At 33.9% G+C, this 20,892-nt stretch overlaps 1 protein-coding gene across 1 annotated transcript; it reads right to left on the minus strand.

Annotated features, from left to right (window-relative positions):
- Window positions 1-6,223: 6,223 nt before the first annotated feature.
- LOC107804299 (protein GRAVITROPIC IN THE LIGHT 1-like) lies at window positions 6,224-8,743 on the minus strand. Its single transcript, XM_016628167.2, has one exon. The coding sequence runs from the start codon at window positions 8,218-8,220 to the stop codon at window positions 6,850-6,852; it is 1,371 nt and encodes a 456-aa protein (XP_016483653.1). The 5' UTR covers window positions 8,221-8,743; the 3' UTR covers window positions 6,224-6,849.
- Window positions 8,744-20,892: the final 12,149 nt, after the last annotated feature.

Below are 20,892 nucleotides of genomic sequence, written 5' to 3' on the forward strand. Positions count from 1 at the left end.
ACTTTTTGCGGCCCCTCATCCGCATATGCAAAAGATCAGTCCCGCTGGCCAACAGCTTCTGTGGGTGCGCATCTGCGCAAACACGTCCGCTTCTACGGATAGGCCTCCCAAGCATTCGTTCGTTTCTGCGATCAATCTTCCGCAGAAGTGACTCCGCTTTTGCGGACTTCACGCCGCACCTGCGACCACAGGCCATTCTTATCGTCCCCGCATCTGCGAGCTCGCACATGCGGTCAATCTTGCGCAGGTGCGATTGCACCAAAACTGGTGCCTTCAGCCATTCTCACAAGTCCAAATTGATCTGTTAACTATCTGGAATCCACCCGAGGCCCCAAGGACCTCGACCAATTATACCAACTAGTCTTAAAACACCATACGAACTTAGTCGGGCTCTTAAATCACATCAGACAACGCTAAAAATACGAATTGCACATCGATTCAATCCTAATGAACTTTAAAGCTTCAAACTTCTACATCTGATGCCGAAACCTATCAAATCAAGTTCGATTGACCTCAAATTTTGTACACAAGTCATAATTGACATTACGGACCTACTCCAACTTCTGGAATTGGAATCAGAACCCGATATTAAAAAGTCCACCCCCGGTCAAACTTTTCAAAAATCATCCAATTTTCCAACTTTCGCCAATTGATGCTAAAATGACCTACGGACCTCCAATTCAACATTCGAACCTGCTCCTAAGATCAAAATCATCCTATGGAGCTATTGGAACCATCAAAACTCCATTTTCGAGTCGTCAAACTTCCATTTTAAGGATTGTGTCCCATTTTACTCCAAAGACAAAAACAAATTCTCCCGGTAAGTCACAAAACCCAAAAATAGAGGGAGAAATAAATAGGGGTTCGGGACTAATACTCTCAAAATGAACAACAAGGTCATTACAGTATTTACATGTGGAGGCACTGCCATATCTTGGCGATCGACTAAGCAATCAATCGTGGCTACTTCATCTAATCATGCTGAGATAATTGTTATTCATGAAGCAAGTCGAGAATGTGTGTGGTTGAGATCTATAATACATCTTATTCGAGACAAATGTAGATTTGAAGTGTGACAAACTACCCACGATTTTGTATGAAGACAATGCAACATGCATAGCCCAATTGAAGGGAGAATTCATAAAAGGAGATAGGACAAAGTACATTTCACCAAAATTATTTTTCACACATGATCTTCAAAAGAATAATGATATCAAGGTGAAACAAATTCGTTCAAGTTAATATGGTTGATTTATTTATCAAATGTCTACCAACGATCTTTTGAAGATGGTGCACAAGATTGAAATGTGAAGGCTCAAAGATGTGAATTAATTTTCTCATCAGGAAGAGTTAATATGCGTTGTACTCTTTTTTCCTTACAAGATTTTGTCCCACTAGGTTTTCCTTGTAAGGTTTTTAACAAGACAACCAAAAGGCATATTGTTAGATATGTGTACTCTTTTTCCTTCACTAGAATTTTTTTCCACTAAGTTTTATTTTAGTTAAGATTTTAATGAGGTACATTATCTGTTGAATAGATATTCAAGGGGGAGTGTTATAAATAGAATTATATTTAAGGTGAATGTCTATATTTTAGAGAGACCTAAGGATTTGTTACTTGGTGGCTAAGCCACGTTTTCCCTATAAATAGAGGTATTTTATTCCATTGTAATTCATCCCAAATCAATAAGAATTCTCTCTCTACTTTTCTCTGCCATACTCTTTTTTTCTTTTATTGTTTCATAACAAGTTAATTTAATATATAAATGAGTAACACGTAAAGCTAGGGCACCTTGAAAATCATAGTCTAATTCGCGTAAAAGGGTTTATAATTCCTGTAACACAAGAATGTTGATTGTGGTTTTTTCGGATGCATTTTTCTTCCCGCTAAGATTTTGAATTTCCAAATTCATGTTATCGTCGTATTTAGTATAAATATTTTCTAGGGAGAGTTGCTCCTACAATACAAAACCGTTTTTCCTTTTTAGTTAATCCCAATAATTTGGTAGTGTTTAGACCGAATTCTGAAGGCTTCTTAGAGTTATTATGGGCTACAAAGGCCCATCCTAGGGGCAAGTGCACGGATAGCCATTTTTAGGGATGTTATTTAAAGATCAGACAGTACTTATTTTGTCCTTAAATTTCAAACTAAAAATTTTAACTTCAGGACAATTCAGAACACTTTTGTCCCAAAAAATTGAACTGAAAAACTAAAATTAAGGACGCACTGGCTAATTCCTAAATAGCAGTCATTTGGAGTGGCTATCTGGTGCCATTTCTACCCGAAAGAATTGAAACACATCGAAATGGTACCAGCCGTACTTAATAATAGAAGGATTTGACAGAAATATATAAAATTGTCCCTCCTAAAAAGATTATTCCAGAATAAATGGGCCTCTCTTTAAGGCCTGAGTAGTTATTTATGGGCCATCACAGTATTAGGTCAAATCTGTGAGGCTCAAATAAACCTCAAATAATGGGGGCTGTACATGAGATTGGATTCGAAAAGTAACAAGGGCCATTTAAAAAACTAGCCATCTTTTATGGATCTTCTTTAAAAGTGATCAGGATTTGCAATTAAATAAAAAATTTGCCATTTTTTATTAAGTGAATAGTATTTAGACATTGGAAAAGATTAGAAAGTGAAAAAAGAATAAATTGAAAAAGTGGTGATTTGTGTACTGTTTCATTTCATTTTCCTTTCAAAATAAAATAAGTACTAACAGATTTAGGTAGTCCACCCCAGATTACCCTAAATTTGAGGGGTCGCTTGGTACGCTGGATAAGGTGTGGATTAAATTTATGTCATGTTTGGTTGACGGTATAAATTTAATCCCAAACTTAGTATTGGATATCTCATCTTATTCCATCAAACTTGGGATTATTTTATCCCACCTCCCAGGTGGGATAAATTAGTTCCTGTTATAATTCCGGGATTAATAATTCCGGAATTATTTAGTGCTATATATACTTCGTTTGGATGTCAACTACAGCAACCAGTTAGTTTCAAACTTTTCTTTCTTTGGTTCTTTCCCTCTAGTTTTGCACAATTACTTTCTCCCTCCTCTCTAGTTCTGTAAAGTACACTGATCCCCCTTCCCTTTATATAACCTTGCACTAAACAAATTTAATTTTTCTTACATAAATAAAAATAACTTAGCTTCAATAAAAAGTTTAATATGATGTACACGCATTATTATTTGATTTTAGAATAAAAAATAATACTTACCAGATATTTTCTTTGACTAATCAAATACAAAATAATTACTCGCTGTGTTTCAGGTTATTTTGAATCTTTTTTTTATTTCGGTATGCCATGAAATGTTTGATACATTCATCTAATAACATTACTTTATACAATTTCAAACATTTTTAACGTTTGATTATATTTATGTAATCTAATTTAAGTTTTAATTGGAAATTTTATTTTCTAAGAGAATACTGACTATGACTTCTTCTTTACCACTATATATTATACATTTCAAGGTCAAATATAAACTCAGTGTCAATCACATAGCAATACAAAAAAGGGGGACAAAGTATTACATTTATTTAGCCAAAATTCTCTTTGCCAGTTCCATACTACAGTTTCTTGCTTCTTATTGCTTGTCATTGGAATATGTAATCTTTTTTACTTCTTTAATTGGGATCAAAAGTATGTAAATAGAAGTAAGGATTCATAAAGAATATAAGAAACTGAAAACAATTAATGATTAAGAGTTCTTTTTCTTATAATATTTATGAATATATTAGAAGGAGAAAGCTATTGGACAATTTACTCTATTTCTAACATCTCTCTCATTTTACTACACGAAGAATTATTTTATTCTTGGAAGTACTTTCCTTTTGCTTTTATCAATATTCTTAAAGAACTACCATAGTCCTCTAGTAACTACGTACATTTCCCTTTCTTAGCTATTTCTACATCCCAAATCGTACAAAGGATGTAGTTCCATATTAAGTAAAGACACATTTTGGGTATCATTTCATATAAGTTTGTATTAGTTCAGCACCTTTAGATAAGTATTCATTTAAAGGTGCTAATTAGAGATTTTTGTGTTAAAACTCAAAACTCGGGCGCTTAAGTGAAGTTTTGTAAAATATAGGAGGCAAAATACAGTCTAATCAAATTTAAGGGGAGCTTATCTTAATACCAAAACTTGAAACCTGCTACGTACCGTTGCTATAAATTTGTGTGTATGCCCACCAATCTATTCTCACTCTAAGAAATCAAAACTGAAACCCTTTCTGAAAAAGAAATTGATATCTTTCTCTCTTTTGTTAGGGTAATTATGGCAAAAAAAAGTTTCCAAATGAGAAGAAAAGTTGAGATGAAGCTCATTAGGGATAAACAAGCTAGGGAAGCTATAGTTTACAATAAGCAAAAATTTCTTTGCAAGAGAGCAATGGAGCTTTCTATTCTGTGTGGAATTGAGATTGTCGTCATAATTTCAACCGGAGATCAGCCATTTTATTTGTTAATCCAAATGTTGAATCAGTGGTTAGAAAGTTTCTAAAGGGGAAAGAGTTGATGAGAAAAGAAATTCTATTGAAGTTAGTTGCGGATACACTACATATATCCAAAAACTTCAATGCGTCTTATTTAGCAAAGCTTGAGCAGTTATATCAAAAGATTAATAAGAAACTTGAACATGATTTGATTAAGAAAATAGTTCTGTTATAATATTAAGGACCCAAAATTTGTTACTGAAATGGATGTAACAGGTCCTGAACCATATCAACTAATTAATTTAATCTTTACAAAAATATCTCGATGATTGAGATAAAATAAAGTTTATTTATGATTCTCTTGAATGATGAAATGTATGATTATCTTTTCAGTATCTCCAACTCGCACGAATACTCGTTTTAACAACCAAACAAAAAACACTTTAGCACATCATAGGCTTTTAAATACGTGTAAGAGAGAAATAAAAAAAAAGTAGGCAGGGCAATTTCAAATCCAGTATCTCCCCATTATATTTGGTAGTATAAATTTTCAGTTAGTCCTTAGAAATTTCTGAACACAGTAAAACTAACGAAGTGCGAAATAGCTTGACATTTTTTCTCTAATTAAATGAGCTAGGAATACTACATAATAGCTAATTCTATCCTTTGTTCAATTGAGAAGTGGTACCGTATTAAAACAATTGCGAATACCACAAACATACTTACTGGTAAAAGAAAACAAACGAAGTGGGTACCAAAAAGTAACAAGAAACAGTCACAAATATGCCTTTCTAAAGGCACCCGTGAATCTGTTTTGTAAGTATTATTATAGAATATGACATTTCCTTTTCAGAATTGTGTCCCCTTTACCTGAGAAATAAGAACGAATTTCCAGAAAGGATGATTGTCTATAGTAACGAGAAAATTCATTTGCAATTCCACTTCTAACAATATTACATAGAGGTCTGACTTACGCTTATTACCACAAGCCCAATAATAGAATGAGATTTTATAAGAACAGTTGTTATGTGCTAAATTAAACTTATTATATTCTAGATTCATATCTGCCTAGGAATGTGGAATCCAAAGCCCGCTGTTCCGTCATCGCTAGACCATACTTTATTCCGACTTTACAAGAAAACAATGACAAATTTTCAGAAACCCATTGGTTACGAATGAAGATCATAGTTAGATTCATACAGTACAATTTTAAATATTCTAGACAAGTGGCGGAGCCATATTTTCATTAATAATATTCAAAACATAAAATAGTAACGCAAAGAAGCTAATTTAACTCAACATATAATATGCATATATATATGTTTTAAAAAATGCCTATGCAGGCAATATAATTTTACAGCAAAAGGATGAATTCCTTGAACCAGAGTACGGGTTCGCTACTGTCCGAGACGCTCATTTTAGACGGATCTAGTAAGTATTTTAGATGTGCAAAAAAAGATTTAAATCAGGTACATTACACAACAAAAGGTGTTGCTCCGATGATAAGCACTCCCAACATATAATTTTAGGATTATGGGTTCGAGTCATCAAAGGAACAGTAGCTTCAACAAAGAAAGGGGCGGAGAATTTTAAAAAATGTACATTACATACCATATTAATACATATTGAAATGTGAGCATGAGCACTATTGACAAGACCACTCGCACACATGAAATTGGCTCTTCGAAGTATTTTGCCTTCGGAGTAGGTCGAAAAAAATGTAAAATGAAACAAGGAAATAAGAAATTGTGTGCAAGTAGATCCAAGATCCTAAGCAAAGATACCATCATATATTAATATTTTATATTATGTATATAATACTTAACCTAATTTTTTGTATACACATTAATCTCATATGCAAGTTGCAGGCATGTCTTATCATTCCTTAACGTACATCTGAGAATAAACAACATTTTAGCAATTTTCTAAGCACAGAGCAAGGGGTCCCACATGCTCTGGTAGCAAAGAAACAAAGACATACGCTTGTTGGGCCCACAACCTGACTGAGCCTACTTTGCCTTTTGTCTCACCGCCCAATCTTTCTGTACTATCCTCCAAAATCCAGTTCATATCCCTCTTTTGAAAGCCCTGAACCACTTTCAAGTGTGGGCCCAAAAGCCCACTTTTGCTTTGGACCGCACCCCCCATCACTTTCGAGACGATAATCCGTACCTTTAGGCCCACCCCCGCCAACTCTCACGCGCCTCCCTCATGGGTAGTAAGCTAGTAGTATTACTCAGTGTGCCACGTATATCGTTTGATCAACTCATTTATTGAAGGTTGATAGCTGATCCAACCATTTACATGCTATGGCGGAGTTCCACCACTTAAGGAGGCGCGTGGAGGCTCTAGCGAGTGAGGATATGACTTTACTTAATTTCCTCTAATATTTATTTACCACTAGTGCTTGGCCGGCAGAGTGATCGGAGATAAATATACCTGACTTTGTACCACCGTTTTCCCAACATTAAACCCGGGGACCACCATGAATGCCACCTTGAACTCAACGCCGGCAGCTGAAAAAATCTCGTCCGTGACACTTTCCATGTAAACCTCAGAAAATCTACAGTTCTTCCTCACTTGAAAAATGCTAACTTGTTGATCAAAAGAGAACGCTAAGCAATGCAAAAGCCACACGCGCCGCCCCATCTCGCTAAAAACCTTAAAGAACTCTGTTTCCGGGAACTCGCCGGAGTTCACAAGCTTCCTCTGATTCAAGTTCCCGGAGAATGAAAACTCCATTTTTGGATGAACCAAATGAAGGTATTTAGCCTTCAAGAATTTTCCAAACAGGGAAGAAGGATTCTGCTTCAGAAAATGGGTTACACCCACAGATTTCAGCTTCTTGAACTGTTCAAAGAAGAAATTCCGGCGATTTGTCCCGCCGTAAAATAAAGAATCGTCGTTCTGAACAGAAAATGCAGGCTCGTTAAACCCACAGAAAATCTCCCTGCAAACAAAGGATTCAAAGGCAAAAGCCCTATGATTACTCTTATGGAAAGTCACATTATTTTGAATAGAGTTTGTAGCAGCATCAATATCCCAGTTAGCAGACTCCATTTCCTTAATCAAGAACTTGACAAAGTTGCGTATAGATCTCATGGCATAGTGCAAAACCATGATAAAATCTTTAGGGTTTACGTCAGAAAACTTGACATTATCAAGAATAGAGAATGATCCACTAGCGTTAAGCTTTCTCTCAAGTGATTTGTTGTTTTGAATGGTTTCCTGTAGCTCATTTTGGAGTGAAGATATGCTGTACCCTTTGATTTCAATTTCACCTTGCATTTTCTTCATAGTAATTTCGTAAGTTTTCATGACAGATTGCTGTTCTTGAATCTCAGCAAGCATTAGGGTTACATGGGGTGGTGAAGAATCAATTTGTTTTTTGAGGTAACTGTGTTTGAGTTCAGATAAAGCTTTGAGTTCATTAACTACAGCTTGATCTGCAACTTGGATAGCTTCACTGTTATAAGGGAACTGAGCTAACTGAAGCTCAGCATAAGCAGCTTTAACAGAGGAAACTGTGGCAAAAAGCTTAGCAACGAAGGCTTCCATAACAGCTTTGTTCTTGGAATGTTCTTTGCATTCTTCAATTTCTTCTTTGTCAAAGTGTTGAGACTCACAACACCTGAGCTTTTCTTGAGGTATGAGGAGGCAGAAGCCATTGTTTGAGAATGGTTTTGAGGATTTTTTGCCATGTATTACTCTGTGAAATGTCTTTGCTAGCTTGCTTTTACTTGGAGCTGGATTTGGTCTCACTGAATCCATTTGATTTTTATGAGCTGATGAGATGCAGAGGAGTGCAGAGAGGGGAAAATGGGTGATTTAATTTTAGGACATGAAAAATGGAGTCTTTGAAGTTTGAAGTGTGAACTGAAGGAAGAAAATATTTGAGGGAAAAGTGAAAAGGGTGTGCTTAAAAAGTCTAAAAAAGAAGGGAAACTAAAGATAGGATATGGCTGAGGGAAAAGGAGGGAAAAGCAGAGTCCCTCTTATTTGACTCAAGGTTGAAGGTGAAGGAATAGGTTAGAGGTGAATGGTAAAAGCAAAGATTTGGCGCGAGAAAGAGAAATCATTATTGATGTGCATATGCAGACTTTAATAAGCTTAAGATAGTAGCAGTAGAAAATCTCAAAGCTTTTTCTCTTTGCTTTTTTTTTTTTGTTGAGAAAGGAAAGCAACCAGGGAAAATTAGTAAATACGTCCAACCACCCCTGAAATAATTTGCTGGTCATTTAAGACAGTGAAAGTTGAGTGTATATTTAAAGCAAAGATTTCTAACATCATTCATGTAAACATACGACTCCTCTTTCTCTTTCATAGATGCTTCTTGAGCACAAGTCTCAACCTATGATCTAATGATTTTGCATGAGTGAGCCAGGATTTAACATTCACAAAAAAAGGTAGCCTATGCATGAAGCATCAAAGTATTTATGTAGGATCTACAAAGAATAGCACCAAAAAAAGGTGACGTAGATAATTTACTTTAATACAATAATTATTTATTATTTTTACGAGGTAAAACTTATTAATTATAAATCATACGATAATGACTTTATCGTTACTACGAGGCTTCGGTTCAAAAATTTAACATTCACCGCTAAAATCTAATTGAGAATTTACAACAAAGCAAATTCACCCACCTTGTAGCCAAAGGCTAAACCAATTATGGATGGTATGCACGGTGCTTTCTTGTGGAGCATGTTCGGCAAGTTTGTTCTTTAGTCTTTACTAAACCAAGTTAAGTAATTTTTATTTTTACAACCTTGTCATCATCTCTTGACAAATTAAGCATTCCAATATACATTGACGGTCGTTTGCGTGGGTTGTATCGATATCAACTTCTATCCCAGACTCCGAAATAAGTTCGAATTTATTGTCATTAAAATTACTCAATTTATTTTAATTTATGTCGCACTTTTTTTTTAGTAGTCTTAGAAATAATTTTAATTTTGTTATAATAAGAAATAATTTAATTTTTAATATTTTTATTTTATCAATAAGATAATTTATAGTTATACGAATACATAAGACATGTTTTAGATTACAAGTTTCAAAAGTTCATTTCTTTATTAAATTTTATTCTTAATTAAACGGTACCATATAAATTACGACAGAAAGTATACCAAATATGATAGTAATATTCTATAGTTTTTGGCTTAAAACTACTCAATCTATTTTGCTAAGATTAAATTATAAAGATTCTTAGTTATTAACTCAGTTTGAGATACCAACTTCGGTAATAGAATAATTGATTCTATTTCATTGTAAACTAAAAAGTATGAGACTAAAAAATTGGCAGAATGGTGGAGGGTGTAGGAGGGTTTTCAGAACTGTGGCAATATAGGAAAGTGGATCACTGCATGAGCCAACGTGCAATGGGGTCGGGGACTGCAATTTAAAGACTTGTGTTACTTATAAATATAATTTTACCCTTGCACCATTTTGTTATTGGTTTTCTCTTTTCACCGTGGGACAATATAATAGTGGGGTCCAAATAATGAATCCAGTCAAATACCATAAAAAGAAACATTAGGTATTATACAGACCCTGTTTGACTTGAGGTGTGAGAGGGGGCCTCCAATTGAGTGGGGGAGGGGGGTACTTAAGAATCTATTATTCCAAGCAAACTGGCAACAACTATACCTTAATTGTTATTAACCATAAATAATCTAAATAAGAAACATAATTTAATGAAATTAGTACTAAAGAATAAAGCTAAATTATAGATTACTAAATAATGGTACAATTGCTAATATTCTGCTTTTTCTCAAAATTGCGCAATGCAATGAGTCGGTGGTGAACATATTATTCTCATTCTAAAGTTCTTGGAACCATCTGATACGTATGGGGATACTGTCTTTAATAAATTAAATGATATTTACAGCTATATAGTTAATAATATACTGCTATTTTCTTGGAAACATTTCATAGATCTCGAAGTTTTTGAAAGAAAAATAGTTTAATTGGTTCAGCCGGTAATCTATACAATAAACAAAATTCACAGCTCTGAAAATTACTCGAGTAAAACCACTTTAAAAAGTAATTTTAAGTGACACAAATATTTTCACTTCACGAGTAAACAGTTCATATATTGAGAATTTCTAAATAAAAAATTTAAGTTACCATACTACGGAATTTTACGCAAAAAAGGATGAGGACTTTTAATTACTTTTCTTTTGGTCGTTTTGGTTAAGACTTAACTCTTACAAATTGGCAATTGCATTTTAGTGCATGAAAACAGAAATCAGCATGAGAGATATTAATTGTTGAGAGAGTTATAATGCAGCATTATTATACCAAAAACGTATAATCCAGCGCATGCTTGAAAAGCACATCTCCCAAAAGATAGTTGTATGATTATGCCGAAGAAGGTTCTAGATTAACAACATTATGCATATAAAATCAAAATTATGGGATACTTGTAAGCCTCGTTACATCAAGTTTAGCACAATGGACTTTAAACGGATCATGATTTACATCAAATCTTAAAAAGAAATTATCATTAATCACAACGTTATAGTTTTTTATGAAGATATTTTTTAAGGAATCTTCATCTCGTTGTTTCATAAAAGAGGTCGAACATGCATGCTCATCTGTATTTCTCACTTTAAAGCATTTAAGAACATAATTTAAATTGTATATACGTACGTATTGTATAGACATTTTTGCATGATCACTCTTATTTAACTTTTGACACTAACTTACTTTATTTTGCAAGCTAAAATCCATACTTACAACAGACAATTTTCGGGGTAATTGAATTTAGATAACATGCTAGTATAAAGGGCACAATTAAACTTTTCATTTGGACTTGTACAAAACGGGGTGATTTTAGTTTCACTGTTTCCTATGCCTTAATTATCGGGATCCGAAATCTCATAAGGGGTACCGAGGGACTTGTTTTATTTTCTCATTTTTGTCATCAGTTTCACACTGATCAGTTGATTCCTTGAGCTGTGCACTTGTTCTAGTTTAAACAAAGAAGACAAAAACATGAAAAGTTTCCTGGCTATATTCTTTGAGAAATCCCTTCAATGTTTAATCACCAATGTCCGGGACATTATGTTCCCAAAGATAGTGGAAAACTAAAAGAAAATACATACATTAATAAATAAATCAGATATCACCTGATAGTGCGTTTATTCATTGCATTATTTCTTTTTTACGTGCGATAAGCCGTTTACCCCCCACCCCCACCCCCACCCCCCCGGTGCAGTTGCAGTTATTGCTATTAACATAAAAAAAAATTGTCACAGCTCAAAACCTCTGCCTTAATTGGCACCTAACGAATTATAATTTAAAATTCTTTCAACGCAAATAGATATTCATCACAACCATATTGTCGGTATGTAGCATACTAGCATTGCATACAGGGGTGAAGCAATGTTGGTCCAAGGGTGATCAACTGAACATCCTTCGCTGATGCACTCTATCTGAACTTTATTTCATTTTTGGCTCTCCAACCCTATTTTTTATGTTTCACTTTAACACAAAAACTGACTAGTCACTTTGGTGTGCATGATACTTTCAGTTCAACTTGAAATCCACAAGAACAAATATTCATTCCATTATGAAAAAATAATTTTCTTTGAGACATGGATTCACTTCAAACTTCAAGTTTATATGAAATAAAGGATGAAAAAACTAGGTGGCAACATTTAATTGGATATTTATTACACTTCATATTTGTGTGTACACATGCGCTATATTTTTTTGCACTGATTTCAACTTTTGTGTTAAAATAAAACATAAGAAATAGAGTTTGATGGCTAAAATGGAACAAGGTTGAGATAGTGTATCAACATAAAAAATAGAATCAAGTTGAATGGGCCGTATGTATATTTGGCCAATTATTGTAGTAAAATCAATATGATTAAGCTAAAAGGATAATATTGGCCAAATTGAAGAGTTGAGGCGCTGGAAACAACTATTGATGGTGATAGATGATGGAAACTGGAAATAGGGCTGGCACCGAGGGCGGAGCTAGGCGGGCGGAAGGGGTTCGGTTGAATCCTCTTTGTCAAAAATTATACTATCTTAGTTAGGCTTGTTATCTTCTTTAATTTCATTTGATAATCTTATTTTTGTTCTCATTTATTTATTATTTTTGGATCAAATCGATTCGCTTGTCTATAAATCACGTTATAAATTCAACTGTACCATTTTGCGGGTAAACAATATTAGTAATACGAAAATTGATAATATTTAATTATATGGCCAACTCAAAGATGCATAAGTTATATATGCGGCGATTTTATAATCCATTTTTTTTTTTGTTTTTCTGGGGTCACTCAGTGCTTCACGACTTACAGTAATACAAAACTTTTTCTTGTCAATTAGTCAGGGCGTACATGGTCCACAAACACATTATTCTCTGCTGCTGTTCTTGAATAAATTTCGAATTACCACGCACATGATAGGAAAATGTCAACAAGTTCAATCCATCATATTTTTTGCCCCACTTTGTAAGATATAATTTGATTTTAAGAATTGAAATTAATGAATAATTAATTCAATATTTCAATTAAATGTGGATATTTGAAACCACGTTAACAATTTCATCTATACCAATGAATACCAATAAAAACTTTCAAAATCTCATAAAATTTAATGAATAAGAATTTTTGTTTTTGGTTTTTGTTTTCCATTTATTTAAAAGTTTATTTTGAAAATATTCTATAAATTAATCAGAATTCACATCATATATGCAAAGCTTAGTGTCTAATTTTAAAATATATCGGCTATTTGCAATTAAATCATATCATAGGAGTGTTTAAAGTAAAAGTAACAAGGAGATGAGGGTACCTAGTGTTCACTCATATTAGACTAGGTTCCAGTTTTTTTTAAGAAAGTCCAATACTAGTAATATATGGCCTATAAGTATTAAATAAAAAATAATGAAAGTCTCTATCATATGTACTCTGAAATCACAGCTTACAAGTTGATTGTGTTGATTTTCATTTTTATATATTGATAGAGAGAGCTATATGGTCATAGCCCTGCCCTACAAAATCACACTTTCTCTATGTATAGCTGTTAATGATCTAGTCAATAAATATGTTTTATGGAATTTAGGATAAATAATGACCCTCTTGAAATCATTCGGAGACAACCCACTTCCTAAATTCAAAAAATTGGAGCCATTATTTATTCAAAATCGTAAACAGTGCAGCTACCCCCCCTCCAAAAAAAAGAAGGAAAAGATAGAGATACTTAATAATTGGAGCTCAATGAATGTGACTTATTTATCCACCTGATATGCAATTATTTTTTGTCATTCTCTATGTTGGAAATTTGATATTATAATATATGTGCATATTCCTAGGAAACAGAAAAAAGATGGATGTTGTTGGTCGAAAGAATGAAGAAAATAGTAACCTGTGTTTGTAGAAAACTGGAACAGTTATTTCCCTTCTTTTTTTTTCTTTTTTTTTTGAGTAGAGGGCTTACAATTAAATGAAAGAAAACAAAATTGTTATTAGGAAAATCTGAACTGATTTATGTTCAATTATGTGAACTAAGAACTCAGAAAAAATACATAAGCAGATGAAGAAAAGATAGAAGCAGAAATGGAGTAGAAGAAAAGAGAAGATTAGATGATCTTAAGAGAGGAGGAAGGAAAGTATTTTGTAATCATATTCATTTTCTTGATTACATAAAATGAGCTTATCATGAGTATGTATAAATGATAAATCTGCTCTACAGATTCTTTCATCCCCTCTTTCATTCCCTTAACCAAAAGGTAGTTAATAATAGGGGTGTTCAAAATCGAACCAAAACCGAAAACCGAACTGAAATCGAAACTTAATGCCTTATTGGTATCGGGTTAACGCTTTAACAGACGGTGAACGGATTGAAATTTTTTTATTAACGGCTTATCGGTTTGGGGCGGATTATTCAATTTTCTTAACGGATAATCCGTTAACCCGTTAAGAATATATATATATATATATATATATATATATATATATATATATATATTACTGATAAATAAAATATATTTTTTTTCAGAAAGATTACCATCTTCCAGAATCATTCATATTTTGTTACAAAACTTTAAATTTAAACAGTTTACTATATAGCCAAAGCAAAGCTAGGAGACACTCCAACTTCTAACTAGTTTCATGTCAACGTTTCTTAGCAAAATCCGGAAGAGTAGCAGCAGAAAGGACACAAGTCAGTTACAATGAAATTTATAGAGCAACAATAGCTTCAACCACAACCATGACTGAAAGCTCTCAGGTTAATACTGCTAATATCAACCATTGCCATAAGCTAAGCATCATAGTTGAAAACACAATTCATCTGTTACAAAAAAGGCATTTATATGTGCAGGACGCGATCTCCCCCTAAACCCCCAAAATGAGATCCAACAAAATCTAGCCCTCCCACACACGACAAAAGATAACCTCAGTATCAAGCCTGCACGTGATGAGTAAGAAGATGCAATTTCCACTAATATGGAGTGGAACCATCTTTACATAACAGATACGTAGTATATATTTACAAGTCTGAATCATAACTTCACCGCTTATAATTAAACCTCAATTTTACCAAGAATTGTAGCTTTACCTGCAGAACATACAAATTAAAAACAGTCAGTCCATCAGTATGTTCATCTATGTACTTCACATCCCTACCCCCACGACTGAAGAATGTCATCATTTCAATCAACTGAAACTAAACTGATAACCGCCCGATAATAGCTAAACTGATACCAATCCGCTCGATATCTTATCGGGTGGCTAGAGGATTAATACATTTAAAACCCAATAACCGATAAGCCAAACCATTAAGAGTAAATAACCGCCTTATTCGCCCGTTAAGCAGCCCTAGTTAATAACTAACTTCCTAATTTCAGTTACAAGTTTACTGTTGTACAGTTTAGTCCCTAGCTTTTATATATTACAGCTTCAGTCTTCAACACTCCCCCTCAAGCTAGGACTTAGTAAATATATTCAGAACTCCTGGCTTGGAAGTAAGACACTCATGTTGTACCTTGTTTAATCCCATAGTTAGGACATCTGCAGGTTGTTCTTTTGTAGATATATATTTAGTTGAGACAAGGCCTTGAGCTATTTTCTCCCTTACGAAATGACAATCTATTTCTATATATTTTGTCCTTTCATGGTAAATTGGATTGGCTGCAATTTGGATTGTAGATTTATTGTCACTATAAATCACAACAGGTAGCTTTACCTCAGCCTTTATCTCTTCCATGAGCCCCAGTATCCAAACTAGTTCTACAACAGTTGCTACCATGCTTCTGTATTCTGCTTCAGCAGAACTTCTGGATATGGTAGTTTGTTTGTTTGATCCATAAAATTAAGGAATCACCTAGTTTTATAAGATACCCGGTCACTGATTTCCTTGAGTGTACACATGCTGCCCAGTTTGCATCACAGTATGCAGTTATACCCTCTGACTTATTGCTTGACAGTAGAATGCCTCTTCCTAGTTCTTTCTTCACATATTTGACAAATCCTCATAGCAGCATCCATGTGTGATTTCTTTGGTTGGTATAAGTACTGACTTAGTATTTGAACACCATATGAAATGTCAGGTCTAGACATAGTTAAATATTATAATTTTCCAATTAATCTCCGGTAGGCATGTTAATGAGTAGGGGGATCAACAGCTGTGTTAGTTCAAGTTTTTGCCAAGTGATGATCATATTCTTTTGTAGTCTATTTGACATTGATATCCATAGGTGAAGAGGCTGGTTTGGTAGCACTTAATCCCAACTCAGAAATAAGCTCCAAAGTGTATTTTCTTTGATGCATTAGCATACCTTGAGTTGTCATTGCAAACTCAATTCCTAGGAAGAACTTTAATTCTCTTAGATCCTTCATTCTAAAGGCTTGTGCAAGTCTGACCTTTGTGTCTTGAATCAGAGTAAGTGTATCTCCAGTGATTAGCATATCATCAACATACATTAATACAAGAACAACACCTTGTTGAGTATGTTTCAAGTACAGACTATGATCATACTAACTCTATTTGAACCTCATTCTCTGCAGAGCTTCTCACATTTTTGCATTCCATTATCTAGGAGCCTGCTTTAGTTCATACGTGGGTTTAAGGAGTCTACATACTGATTTACTCTCCCTCTGAGTCCTAAATCGCACTGGCAATTCCATATATATCTCATCATCAAGATAACCTTGTAGGAATGTATTGTATACATCCATTTGGTGTATGAACCATCTTTTCTGTGCAGCAAGTGTTAAAATTGTTCCATCTGTCTTCATCTTTACAACTGGAGAAAATATTTCATGATAATCTATCCCTTCTTATTGGTTGTATCCCTTGGCAACTAGCCTTACCTTGAATCTTTCAATTTCACTTGTGGACTTGTATTTTACTTTATATATCCATTTACAACCTATATGTATTTTTCCAGCTAGTAGTGAAGTGATCTCCCATGTATGATTCTTCTATAATGCTTCAATTTTATCTTTCATAGCATCTACATATTTTGTGTCTTTTAATGCTTCAGAGTAAGTCTTTGGTTCTGTAACAGTTAAAATTTTTGCAATGTTGCCTTGATGTTGTGGATTTAGATCGTCATAGGTGATGTAGTTGGATATGGCATAGGGTGTGTCTTTGTGAATATTGAGTGACACAAAATCTTTCATCCATATAGCAGGTTGTTTCTCCCTTTCTTACCTTATTTGGTTTACTTGTAGTTCTGCAGGAAGTTCTGTGTGTTTCTCTACTTGATCACCTTGAGTGGGTAGTTGCATTAGGTCTTCCTTAGGTACTTACACTGGTGATGGAGATGCAGTTGTATCAGCTTTTGGCTCTAAAGTTTGCTAAACATGTTGTGCATGGATGTCATGTTCTTCAGCTTGATGGTCATTAGGAATAACAATGTTTAAGTGTTGTCTATCATTTGTAGTATATAGTTTTGTGTATAGATATTGTTGGCCTTGTGTAGTATCATTGAAGATGGACTGATTTTGTTGCTTGTTTGTACTGAGAGAGAATGGGAAGACAGTTTCTTTAAATATTATATCTTTATTGATGAAAAACTCATTTTTCTCAATGTCATAAAGTAGATAGCCTTTTTGATTTTCTGCATACCCCATATGTACTGCAACCCTTCTTCTAGATAATATTTTGTCAGTTTATTGAACATGTTTAGCATAGCATAGGCACCCTATGACTCTTAGATGTTGAATGGATGGCTTTCTTCTGTGTAGTTTTTCAAATGGAGACTTGTGTTGTAGTATTGAACTAGGCATTCTAATAATAAGGTAAACACCTGCTAGTACACATATTCCCCAGAATCTGCTTGGTATAGAACCTTGAAATCTTATTGCTCTAGTGACTTCCAAAATGTGTCTATACTTTCTTCCTGCTACCTCATTCCGTTGGGGTGTATAAACACAAGTCTTTTAATGAATGATCCCCAGCTTGCTGAAAAATTCACTACAAATTGAGTTGACAAACGCTGAGCCATTATCTGTTCTGACTACCTTTATAGTTCTATCAAATTATATTTTAATAAGCTTAACAAATTGCTGAATAAGTAGGCATACATCATACTTCAAAGCAAACAACTAAATCCAGGTCATTCTTGAGTGATCATCTACTATAGTCAAGAAGTATTTATATCTATCAAAAGTTGAGACTTTGTAAGGCCCATATACATCCATATAAACTAGTTCAAAGCATTTAGTAGTCCTAATATTGTTGTTAGGAAATGAAAGCCTAGTCTGTTTTGCACATGGACATACTTTGCAATTAGCTAGTCTATTAGCTATAACTTCTTGAGGAACATATAGAATTTTCTTCAATACAGAAACAGAAACATGTCCTAGTCGACTATGCCATTATTGTATATCAACTTCTTTATTGTTGATTCTGCACTCTGAGTCTTGAACATTTAAGCAAGCATTTTTAGTGTCTTCCTTTGCATCAGTCATACCAGACACAACCCATCCTTCTCTCTACCAACTCCTTTCACCTTCCCACTCAAGAGATCCTGAAAAACATAAAATTCAGGGAAGAAATCAATCATCCAATTTAGCTATTTAGTTAGTTTAGATACAGATAGAAGATTGTACTTGAACTCTGGTAGATGAAAAACATATGTGATAGTATCTTTGTTAAACATACTACTTCTTCCTACATGTGTGACTAGAGACACATCATCATTAGGTAGAAACACATTTTTTTGGTATTTCAGACCTAATTATAGTATCATTATTCAAGCAGCTCAAGCTTGACACCATATGGTTGGTTGCACCTGAGTCAGTGATCCATTCCTGAAGAGTCTTAGTAGCAATGCACTCATTATGCTTACCTGTTGTTTTAGCTGAGTAAGTTGATGTTGCTTCCTCTTTGTTTATCAATTGTAAAAGTTGATTGTACTGCTCTTTGGTAAATAATGTAGGAATAATATTGGCATTCTTTCCATTAAAACTGTGTGATTTGTTATAGATATCAGAGTAATCCACTCTTGGTTTAGTCGATGGAAACCTGGCTTGTGAAAAATCATTGTAGCCACCACTCTGACCAGTCTGAGAAGTGTAATTGTCCATCTGCACATTATAAGCTGCAGATTGCCCAAATTTCTTTTTCTTGAATTCATGAGGGTATCCTACCACCATATAGCAGGGGTTTTTTTGTATGCCCATTAAGTTTACATACTTCACACTACAAGTTATAGTTCTTCTTGAACTTGTGGTTCTGATTTTCACCACTATTTCTGGTGAACATAGCAGCTTCATAGTTTCCTGGCATTACTGCAGGATTAGCACCTAGGATACCAGTTATATTTTTGACTGTTTTTTGGCTTGCATCACTTATAACCATAAAGTAGGTTTGGTTTACATATGACAATGGACTCATGAGCAATATTTGGCTTCTAGCTTGGGCATATCAGCCATTAAGCCTCATTAAGAATTGAAACAACTTCAGTTTCTGCAGATGGAGTCTAAACTCTTTGGATTTTTCACAGTTGCACCTAGGAGTAGGAACTAATGCCTCAAATTTTTCCTATAAGTCTTTTAACTTTGAGAAATAGCTAGACACAGATGTAGTTCCTTGAGATAAAGTAGCAATCTCTCTATGAACATTAAAGGTTCTTGAACCATCAATTTTGTTAAATAGTTCATGCAATTCTTCCCAAACAGTTTGTGCATTAGTAACATACATAATGCCTCCTAGAAGTCCTTTTACTACTTAACTCATTATCCAAGAAATAACTATGGCATTAACCCTTTCCCAATGATTCCCCATAGTTTCAGAAAAATCCTTTTTTTTTTACAAGAGCCATCCACCAGTCCTAGTTTATTCCTTCCTAACAGAGAAAGTTTTATTGATCGAAATCAAATAGAGTAGTTTTCGATACCTGTAAGTTGGAAGGTGATAATCTGTATGCCACTAATATCTGATGGATGAAAAAACAGAGGGTGACTGTAGTTGATTCCGAGAGAAGCTTGATTGTTTCCTCTTCCAGACACAGCAGCATTTCCAATCGTTTCTTGATCTGCAGTATTACTCATTCTTGTTTCTTTGATTTGAAAGATCTTTCTTTTTTTAAATATTTGTGCGGAATTGGATCGATCTTCAAGCTGTATGGCTTTACCGCTCTGATACCATGAACTGATTTATGTTTAATTATGTGAACTAAGAACTCAAAAAAAAATACAAAAGCAGAAGAAGAAAAGATAGAAGCATAAATGGAGTAGAATAAAAGAGAGGGTTAGATGATCTTGAGAGAGGAGGAAGGAAAGTGTATTGTACTCATATTCATTTTCTTGGTTACATAAAATGAGCTGATCATAAATATATATACATGATGAATATGCTCTATAGATTCTTTCATCCCCTTAACTAACACAAGGTAGTTAATAACTAACTTCCTGATTTCAGTTACAAGTTTATTATTGTACAATTTAGTCCCTAGCTTTTATACATTGCAGCTTCAGTCTTCTAACAAAACCTAATAATAACGCAAATGTGATGTTACAGAAAGAAAAAAGGAAGAATATCTGTTGTGTCATTTCCATAAATAGAAAGTAGAAGTTGATATGAGGTGTGTAACATATTCTAAGGAAATGTTAATCATTTCGCTGGTTGGGTACGTAACTAAAGATGATCAAGTTGTGAATTATAAATACACATTAGTTTTTTAAAAGCTTGATTGGTTGTTTAACTTACCAAAACAATAGATTTAAAAGATTTTATTATATAGAACAATTTTTATTATCAAAGATACTAATTATTTCATTCATCTTCAGCGTTACAATTTCGTACAGGTTGGTATGCATTCTGATATAACGTCAATCAGAAGTTGATACATAATTTGAGTACTTATTATGAGCCTAATTGATCTCTCACTTTAATTAAGAATAAACAAATGTATCCAGAAAAAAAGACTTCCTTTTGGGAATAGCTATATCACTGTAGTTCTTCAGAATACAT

Source organism: Nicotiana tabacum, chromosome 17 (genome assembly GCF_000715075.1).
Source record: "Nicotiana tabacum cultivar K326 chromosome 17, ASM71507v2, whole genome shotgun sequence".
Taxonomy (NCBI): Eukaryota; Viridiplantae; Streptophyta; class Magnoliopsida; order Solanales; family Solanaceae; genus Nicotiana; species Nicotiana tabacum.